The 11,086-nt window shown below is 33.4% G+C and overlaps 1 protein-coding gene across 3 annotated transcripts in view; it reads right to left on the bottom strand.

Annotated features, from left to right (window-relative positions):
* Positions 1-8,660: 8,660 nt before the first annotated feature.
* KIF18A (kinesin family member 18A) overlaps positions 8,661-11,086 on the bottom strand; it is a 79,688-nt gene continuing 77,262 nt past the window's right edge. For all 3 annotated transcript variants that reach the window (XM_076002078.1, XM_012747587.3, XM_012747595.2), the window contains exon 17: positions 8,661-9,274. In XM_076002078.1, coding sequence (XP_075858193.1) covers positions 9,192-9,274 — 83 coding nt within the window. In that variant the 3' untranslated portion in view covers positions 8,661-9,191. The remainder of the gene's footprint in view (positions 9,275-11,086) is intronic.

The raw sequence follows: 11,086 nt of genomic DNA, 5'->3' as shown, positions 1-11,086 counted from the left end.
AATAAATTGTTTGAATGATTTATACTCTAGGGGGAAAGTCTCAGGTGGCTGTATCAAATTAACAGCCAAATAGGTGACTTTGACAGAAGCATTAGCTTGGATTAAGCACTGATTTTGGAAAAGTCTGCATGGTGGATGGCAAGATACATAGGCCTATGTTACTGTAATTACCAGTGGGTGTGCTATCTTTTACTACCATGCATATCTCTTTCTGATACCATCACCATCTAGAAGAATAGTTACCAGCCTAAGTTTTTTTTACCTTTTTGAAATAGTAAAGGCTAGAAAGACTTAATAAAATTTAGTAATTAATCAAAAGCATGCAAGAAACATAGTCCCGAAATGAGTGGTAAAACGAACCTCAACATTGCACTGTAAGCGAAGTTGGTAAGAAACAATTAAAAATTCACTATGGTCTTTAAATTATACAGAAACTAAAATTTTGTAGGTAAAATGATTAGTAGTTGAAACATGTTAAATTGAAGTTTTGTAAAAAAAGTACAGGCTCTTGAACGTAGCCTCTAATATTTAATATCCATGTATGCACTCAAATTTGAAAAATACCTTTTATATATGCAAAAAGCCCACCATGATGATTATCTATTAAGTTCGGAGGTAGCTGGGGACTCTTTTCTGAATTTGGCCATTTTATGTTATGCTCTGTAGCACAAAACAGAGAAGCGATTGTTGACTGCCATGTATGCACTTTGAGTGAGAAGATTCTTTTCAAATTGTAAGGGTAGAGCTAAGTGAGAACTAATAAACTAGCTCAGCTGTCTTGAAACTGAATGAGAAAGTGGAGTGGACAGGTAGACTTACCTGCAGAAAGAAAAGGAAGGAGGCAGGGAAGAGAACATATAATACTAAGAGCAGCAAGGTGGTAATCTTTCTGACTTAGTTTGACTAGATTAATATTTTTAATTTGATATGAAGAATTCAGGGCAGCAGTGCATTTGGAACAAAAGAACATTATCAAGTAGCATTTTGAACTAAATAAGAACTGGGATGGAAGTTAAGAATCTACACTAACAATTGTTATTGTAGAACAGGAGGTGTTAAGAATTAAAAAAAAAGACATACTATGGACTGGGTGCAGTAGCTCACACCTGTAATTCTAGCACTTAGGGAGGCTAAGGCAGGAGGATCGCTTCAGGCCAGAAGTCTGAGATCAGCATGAGAAAGAGTGAGACCCCCGTCGCTACAAAAAATAGAAAGATTAGCTGTGCATGGTGGTGTATATTGGGGAAATATGATTGAGGAATTAATGAGATGTGGCTCATAAGACCATTATTTTATCGTATAACCCTCTATTACTATATTAAAGATAAAAACAGGAGTTTGCAGGGTTTTGCCCTGAAGGAATGTGTGAACTCGATGGTTCACTTATTAGAGGCTGCTATCATGGGAGAGCTCTCAAATCTCTGGTGGGGATGTTTCCAGGACGGCTTCCCGGTATCTCAAAATCTGTGAGCTTCTCTGTGTCTTGAAAGACAAGGCAAGGCAAATATGGCCCACAGGATGGGAGCCGAAGACAATGAGTGCACTTTGCCCAGAGATGCACTCTGGTGGTTATAAACAACCTGTTTGTTAGAGATGGGCTTCCTGCTCTCTCCTGTCTGTTTACCTTTAAGTCCACAATAACTAATCAAAGAAATATAGAGTCACTATCCCTCTTTTGTTTTACCTTTGTTAATTGACAACTACCTCTTTAGAAGTTAGCCCCTGAAAGACTTTGTACCTGTTTGTTCACCTAGATAGATTAGAAGCCCCTTGAGAGGACTTTTGACCCTAACCTACTACCTGTATCCCCTAGCAATTGCATTCCCTGATATGCAAATATGTTACCCTGACAACTGGTAATTGATATCTGTGATTATAAAAACCTGTATGAATCTAACCATATTGCTGGCTGTTATGGAGATACACCAGTCCCCTAGGAACTTCCCGCTGTGTTATATCTGATCTATATATATATACATATGTATGTATATATATATATATAACAATAAACTATACCTTATACCTTAGTCTCTGTGTATTCTTTTATTTCTCTCTGTTGCCTATCAATTTCCTTATCCTCTGTGGCGACCCCTATCTTAGGGACCTGGCTCCATGGGGAGAAGTAGCTGATCTCCTCACTGGCCTGCCTCAAATACTACTCTCGCCCCACAGGTGTGAGCCTGTAGTCCCAGCTACTCAGGATTACAAACTTCTCACTTGAGCCCAGGAATTTGAGGTTGCAGTGAGCTATGATGACACCATTGCACTCTAGCCTGGGTGACAGAGCAAGACCTGTCTCAGGGAAAGAAAAAAAAAAGACATACTATGATTCTGAAATGGCCACCTGAAGGGGAGAGTAGGAAAGGGATATGTGCAGAGAATGGTGGTATTAGAAAGAATTTCTAGTATTAACTATTTGAGAAGTGGCTTGCAGAGGGAATGGATATTCTGCAGGGATGAGAAATGAGACTAAGAACATAGAATTTTTGTCCAAGTTACGATCATAGAACTGTTTTCCTCCCATGTCACTAATCTTAATTATACCAAACAGATGTCTTTCACCTTCCATGTGTTTGAAAATATGAAAATAAATTGTTTTTTTTTGTTTTTTTTTGAGACAGAGTCTCACTTTGTCACCCAGGCTAGAGTGAGTGCCGTGGCATCTGCCTAGCTCACAGCAACCTCAATCTCCTGGGCTCAAGCAATCCTGCTGCCTCAGCCTCCCAAGTAGCTGGGACTACAGGCATGTGCCACCATGCCCGGCTAATTTTTTCTATATGTATTAGTTGGCCAATTAATTTCTTTCTATTTATAGTAGAGACGGGGTCTCGCTCTTGCTCAGGCTGGTTTTGAACTCCTGACCTCGAGCGATCCGCCCGCCTCTGCCTCCCAGAGAGCTAGGATTACAGGCGTGAGCCACTGCGCCCAGCCATAAATTGTTTTTTTTTTTTTTTTAATTATGACCTGTGGCTAATTTTATCTTATATCTGATTTAGGAACACGCACAGACATAGGTGCTCCTCTACTTATGATGGTTTATGTCCCAATAAACCCATCATGAATCGAAAATATCATTAAGTCAAAATGCCCAGCATCATGAGAGAACCCACACAACCATTCTGTTTTTCTCTTTCAATACAGTATTCAGTAAATTATATGATAGTCAATACTTTAGTATAAAATACGCTTTGTGTCAGATGATTTTGCCCAATTGTATGTAGGCTTATGTTAGTGTTCTGAGCACATTTAAGGTGGGCTAAGATAAGCTATGCTTGGTAGGTTAGGTGTGTTAAATACATTTTTGACATACAATATTTTCAGCTTACAATGGGTTTATCAGGACACGACACCATTGTCAGTCAAGGAGCATCGCATATATATGACAGAAATATCTCAAAACCAATCTTTTTCAACAGTTCTTTACTTGATGGACTAATCCTTATAGAGGCTGTTACTTAGAACCTGTCATTTGCAAGGCTCAAGTTGTTTGTAAAATGAAGTATGGGCTATCTATCAATTACTATTAATACCTCTTGCAGGAAATCACAGTAGAAGATAAACTTAGAACTCTATATATTTCAAAAATAATTGCCCAATGTTAATTTCTGAAACACAAGATTATATTTTATCTTAAGTATTTAAGTTGTGCCTTCAGACTTTGAATGTGGACTCAGCACAAAAAGATTCGGGATATAAACCAGTGATTTTGTAACACATCTTACCTTAAATGGTTGCTAACAACTTATGTGCAAGTTGTGAAAATGCAAGAAGTAAAATATGTGTGATATTTTGATTGTGAGAGAAACAAAGTCCTTGAAAAATCAATCCATAGGACTTGTTAATGCCTTCAGTGATAGATATCAAATACTTTTCTACATGTACTAATAACAATACTTTAAATTATTTTTGTTTTTAATATAAGCCATGTGAACTAAATATAATTTGCTTCTAATTATAAAATGCATTGAATAAATCTTTCTATTGGGGGTACAATTTACTGAACTTCATCCACAAATTAAAGCTAATTACCAAATCGCAGATGAATATGTGATTTTATTTGCTTTTTGTAGAAAAGATGCTTTTTTGTATAGTCATTCATATACACAGGGTTAGCCACATTGTAGATGGGGACAGTGTATAGTACTGGGATAACCGCAACTATTTTATACTAACCTTAGCTCAAAATCCCAATTCTGCCACTGTTCAGCTGTGGAATATTTGGCAAATTACCTAACTTTTCTAAGCATCATTTTTAGTTAGAAAAATAAACATATGTTGTTCATAAACCATCATCTGAAATCCTTATAGCTAGGTATTTTGGCATTCAGAATTTTTTGTTTTGGAAAGGCAATATAGTGCATATACTGTGGTAATACTTCATAATTAAAAATTAACATTTCTTCAGCAAAGCCTTTGAATGTCCGTCCTAAGTAGGATAAAGGCAACAAATAGTCTCACATTAGCATGTCAGGTGTTATTGCGAAAAATTACAAGTGATCTCCAAAATTTGTGGAGTTTTGAAATTGAATAAGGGATTGTAGATCTGTAACATTCATTTGATAAATAAAACTTGTATATATTTATCATGTCCAACATGATTTTAACACTAAAGACCTGTTTGAGGATTACGTAAAAAATGCATTTAGCATTTATTATATGATGAGAGCTTAAAAAAGTATGACAATTATATTGTGTTAAGATATAAGGACTGATGGCCCCTTCACAAATAATGGGACATTTTATAAGGGTTGGGGCTGGAAGAGTCAGTTTCAAAGTAAGGTCAGACTATCCTAGCTTTTTCTTTTTAATTTCTTTTTATTTCAGCATACTATGGGGGTACAGATGTTTAAGTTAAGTATATTGCCTTTGCCACACCTGAGTCAGAGCTTCAAGCGTGTCTATCCCCCAGACAGTGCACATCGCACTCATTGTGTATGTATATACCCATTGCCTCCTCTTCCCTCCCACCTGCCTGACACCCGATGAATATTATTACTATATATGCACTTAAGTGTTCATCAGTTAATACCAATTTGATGGTGAGTATATGTGGTGCTTGTTTTCTATTCTTGTGATACCTCACTTAGTAGAATAGGTTCCAGCTCTATCCAGGATAATACAAGAGATGCTACTATCACCATTGTTTTTTGTGGCTTAGTAGAACTCCATGCTATACATACGTCACATTTTATTAATCCATGTGTCCTCTATCCTACCAGTTTTTAGAACTTGCAACTCCATTAACACCAAGGTTCTTATAGAGCAGTTATCTTAGATGTTTCTAAATTATCTAAATATGAAAGAATCAAAGGCCAATTTAAAATAAGACATTCTTATGAATACTAATCCCTCTTCAGATTAAGAATTATACATATGTATGTATATAGTCAGTTCTGCTATGCCTATTTTAAGTGTGAATTTGCTTCCATGCCATTGATATATTAGGGATCAATTTGAACATAATGTGAATTTTGTACTTGCTTACATGAGCTTTCATCTGGATGAAATACAAGGTGAGCACAGAAAAGTACACACAGCTGAATTAAGCCACATAAGAGTACACAAAATGAACATACCTGATGACAGTGAGCCACAGCCATCCACATCTCGTGTTATAAATTCCCATATGATTTCAGATCATCCTCTTTCCATCATTTCCTAGTAACTCACAAGCTGCAATCCTTCAACACCCACTTCCACAGCAAACTTTAGTTCAAGTTTTTTTCAAAGCAAACTGCCATATTTATTGTAGTATTTACTCATTTCTTAAACATTTAACATGTGTAAAATTGGGCTACTGTTATTAGGTTTCTATCTTTCTTTCAATGTATCAATGATAAAGCTTTGGAGTGTTGTGCCACTAATCCCCATTTTCCCCAGGAGCCCTGTGATTTCATTGTATAGTGTCATGAGTTTTAAGAACACATATGCCATGTTATAGCACAGCTGTTGTTCATGACACTTAGTGTGTACTCTACTTTCAGGCATGTAAACAAAGTATAACATCCAGGCATATAAAACATGTTCTTCAACTAATTTTTAAAAAGTAGGAAAGCATAATATAATCTTATTTTTTTTAAAGACATGAAGTCTTGGTTGAAGTCTGGACTTGAAGTCTAGGTTGCCCAGACTGGACTTGAACTCCGAGGCTCAAGTGATCCTCCCGCTTCATCTGCCCAAGTAGCTGGTATAATCTTATTTTCAAAAATGTTACTTTACAAAAAACAATGTTTTACCTAGGTCTTAATAAAAATGAATGAGAAAGATTAGTGAAGTTAGCATTAATGTGTTGAAAGTGATTATTTCAATCTGGTAAACAAAAGGACTATCTTGAATATATTCCACTAAGTCTCTACCATCATAACTCTATTCTCTAATTTTGTTAATTTTATAGGCATTTTTAATCCAGGTCATTATTCAAAGTATGTGCCTAGGAATATCACTAGTTCTTTCATGAAAAGAACCTTTTTTGGCATTAAATTTAAAAGCAACCATATATTTTAGGTTCATAAACAAGTACATAGTGATGACTTTAAAATACTCTACCAAAGGGGGAAAAATGAGAAAAAAACTCCAGATTAATGCAGAAAATTTGATAATTGGATTGTTATGATAATATGAGGGTTCATTGTACTATTCTCAAACTTTTTAAAACAAAGTTTGATGTTTTAAAGTTTGATGTTTATTTATTTATTTATTTTTTTCTTTATAACCTAAATGTTCAGAGTATGGTGTTTAAAATGTGGGTATTACTGGGTTAAATCAACCCAGAATCTTGGTTACAAGACTTCAGGGACATATATTGTCAATGTGCACAATCATTTCCTACTCTTCTTTGACATAGAAGCTTTTTCTTGGCAGGGAATCTCAGGTGAGCTGTGTTCTGTGGAACATACTATACACATTGTGATGTAGAATTAATAATGAATACTTCAAAGTGTTCTCAGAAATGCTGAACAGTATAAGTCAAAAGAGACTATCCTCTAGGTTTCTATTGATTTGCTCTAAAAATTATTTGTTGTTATAGCAGTATTTATGAAATTCACACTTAACAATTTTATAAAGATGTCTATGATGCTTTTAAATGTGAATAAAAATGCAAACTGCAAAACAATATTAAAAATATGAACCAATTTTCATTAAAAAACCCCCAAGTTTATAGGATTATATAGAAATAAGATCAATGACTTGGCAGGGTACCTAAACTATTAACAGGGGTTACATTTGGGAATATTAGTAGGGGGTAAGAAAGAAGCACAATTTTAGTTTATATAATTCTGTATCATTTTTTAGACCAAGATATTATATTTTAGTTAAAAATTATTTTAGTTAAAATAAATCTGTGATGCTACCAACAAAATGATAGAGGTTTGAGGTGATGGACATGCTAATTACCTTGATTTGATCATTCCACATTGTATACATGTATTGAAATATCACATTGTACCTCATAATATGTATAATTATGTGTCAATTAAAAATATATTGTAACAATTTTTTTTTAAAAAGCAATCAATAAAAAAATCAATCCATGGTGCTAGAATTCTGTTAGGATAGTCATTACTCTTGGAGGATACTTGTTAATCTTGGAGGAGGTGGTGACTGAGAGAGGATACAAGGAGGGCTTCCAACGTATTGATAATTTTCCATTTTATGATCTGACTGCTGGTTACACTGGCATGTTCACTTTGTGAAAATTCACTGAGCTATATATGCTTATGATTGATCTACTTTTTACATAAAGTTCATTTAAAAATGATTTCACAGTCACTTATATTGAATGGCATTCTTGTTCTGGTAAATGCGAATAATTCATTATGACTTATTGCTAGTAATTTCCCATTAACATGGTTGCATTACAAAGGCATTGCTACTAATTTTTATAGAAGGCAAAATGTCCAAATGATAAAAATTGCATATAAGAAAATCATACTAATACCTTATGAGGTGGACCATGAAGTATAGTTACTTATTTACCTTGCTAGGCACTCATCAATATCTAATAAAGATTACTTTTGAAATATACAATTATCTAAAATAGAATGAAAGGAATAGAGAGGTGAAAGGGATTGTTAAACAGACAACACAACCAAAACTCAAATGACAAAGAGACCAAAAAAAAAAAAAAAATGTGTATGCTGGTTTTCCCTATGATAGATCCTGAATACACTGTATAAATATGGAATCACTAGTGTCAGCTGGAAAGGACTGCAAAGATTATTCTATCTCACACTCTCCAAACTGGATTTTAAATTGAAAAACTTGACCAGTTAGGCTTAAAATGTTTCAAATGCTTGTTGTATGGTTGCTTGCGTTGATGTGAAGGCTTTTATGCTGCATAAAATTAAAAGTGCACTTAACTGAATGTTTGTTATATTCAGCAGATAAGTAGGCAAAACAAGGCAAGTAAACAACATTAAAATAGTTAATTTGCAGCTCCATGCACTTCCTATATAGCAGCAGGAACTATTAACCACTTTTTCTCATTATCATTAAGAAATCTGTGGGTTATTTTCAGACTTAGTTCTGGTGCCATGTATTGTGATCTTATCTAAAATACAAATCTACAAAATTCACATTTTATATAAAATAATACTTTAGAGTATGTAAGAGGTAGTAATGAGACAGGAAAACCAAACCATTTAAAATCAACATCTTTAATATATCACGTAGGAAGGAAGAATATTTTATTCATGACAACTACTTAAATAATATTTACAACTTTCTGGGCACATATATCTACACCTGTACATCAAAGTATTTTTGGAAAGAAAAGTCATATATAATATTAAACTAATGTACAGAAACATAATAGAAGACCAAATACATCCTGGGGCATAGTTTTACCACTTCTAAACTCTAAAAAAAACAATAATGATTTAACTCACTATTGTTTTCTAAAATGTACTATTCAACTTGTAGCATAGCAAACTAAGCTGCCACCATGCTGACTTAGGAATTTTTAAAGAGTAACAAATATTTTAAAAACTTAAAACATAAACTTTTCTGATGGAATTTTTTATTTGCTTGGAATATAAAAGAAGAAAACAAAGAATTTATTTTCTGCTTGCTGAAAGTATTTGGGTAAACTTAGTTTTTAAGATGGGTCTTCTTTCACAGATTTTAAATACATTTTTGAAAGGGTACTGACAAAAACTTGATCAATTTCATTTTCTTGATTTTGAAGAGATTTATCTTAGATTTCCTTTTGAAATGCTTCTTCCAAATTTTCTAACCATGCTTCGGTTTATTTTACAGATGTTTCTTTTATATTCTAGAGAAGAAAAAAAAAGATGCATAAATATGATAAAAATATTATTGAAAAGGCTTTCATCATTCAACTTATATTTATTATAAATTATAACGATAGGAAGGACAATTTACACTTGAAATTCATACTTGTTAATTAACACAATTTAAACCATAATTTCAAAGAAACATTAATACCATTGGTTTACTAATTGTTCACCAAATTTCTCTATATTACAAACTGAAGTTTCAGTGAATGAGTGCACACACACAGACCATACCAAGTGAAGTCACAGAGTAAGCTACTATATTCACTTTCTTTCCTTCTAATAAAAAGACTTTATTTCTACAAGGATTTGTTCCTTTTCTTTCTTATATAATCAATTTTTGGATTATTTCCGCAGGACTTTTAAACTTCCATATTTTTCCAATTTAAAAGTATCATTTATATACAGTACTTGCTAAAGGGCTGATCCTGATCCCACAGCCCTTTTTCCTTTCAATGCCACTTCTCAAATGTGTTTCATTTATGCCCATTCTTTTGGTTCATCAGCTTTCAAAATGATTCTCTACTCAAAGGTTTGCTACAACAGTGACAATGACTTTTTTAAGAGTCAGTCTAATTGTTTATTCATTTGGTTCATCACATTAGGTTTCAGTTTTATTTATTTATTTATTTTTTATTTTTTATTTTTTTCTTTTTAGCAATATCCATTAGGAAGGAAGGTTTCAGTTTTAGAGACACACATTTCTTATTTCTCTAACTGCTCATTCAACAATAGTAACCTTCTTTCCCACTGATGATCCTTAGGTTTTTCACTTGTACACTGTTAGTTGGAAAACTCAGTTGAATACATTCTAAGTAAGGCAGTCTCTGTTCTCTCTTACTTTTTTGGGTATGTACTTGGACATTTTCATTTGGATATTCTAATGTATATAAAATATTATCTTCCCTTACAAACTATTACCTCTTTCTAAGTGCTACATTATCCTTAACAACACATAATCTTTTTATTTTGCATTGTCCCTTTTTTCTCTTTGGCAAGCACTGTGGTTTAGTATCATCTCCCACTTTTTTCTCCATAGTAGACATTTTTACTCATCTCTCTTTATACATGACATATTTGATATATTTTATACTATACTTAGACAATAAGCATACTAGAAAAATTTCTATGATTTGAGAGTGTTCATAAATTATTTGGTTGTAAAATTATGATGTCTTAAAGAATTTTTTCAGGAGTCCAGTGAGGCAGTACACATCTATACCAACAACAGACACAAACTGTTAAGCATTATTGAATACAGTATGTTAAACCAAATAACCACAGTAAATTTTACATTTTAGTACCTTGTCTGATTTTTAAATTTGCATGAAAGGCATTTCCATGGAACTTTAACAACTGCCACTTGTTACTATAGGAAGCAAGAATTTTACAGATACAGTTTTGCAAACATTGAGAAATTTTATATCACTCTAATCAAGGAGCACTGACAGGAAAAAAGTAACAAGTTTTCATGCTATTCTTAGAAACACTCATTATTACCTCATGAGACCCCTTTAAATTCCACCTGATAGAAGTTCCTTTAGAGAAAAAACAAACTATATTTCACTGATCTTTGTATTCATCATAGGGCCTAGTACATGGTGAATGCTTACTAAATAAATACTTTCTTAATGAAGTCTTAGGCACTGTAGTATCAGAAAGACAGAATTTTTGCCACTGATGCCTAGGAATTGGTTGGCATGATATACTTCTAGTTTAAATGAAGTAATTTTATTAGATGAACTCATGTCACTATCATATGCTGTCAAGGGAATATAGTTACCTCCATT

The sequence above is a fragment of the Microcebus murinus genome, chromosome 4 (assembly GCF_040939455.1).
Source record: "Microcebus murinus isolate Inina chromosome 4, M.murinus_Inina_mat1.0, whole genome shotgun sequence".
Lineage (NCBI taxonomy): Eukaryota > Metazoa > Chordata > Mammalia > Primates > Cheirogaleidae > Microcebus > Microcebus murinus.
The sequence above is the reverse complement of the archived record's forward strand: the minus strand, read 5'-3'. Positions and strand labels throughout refer to the sequence as shown.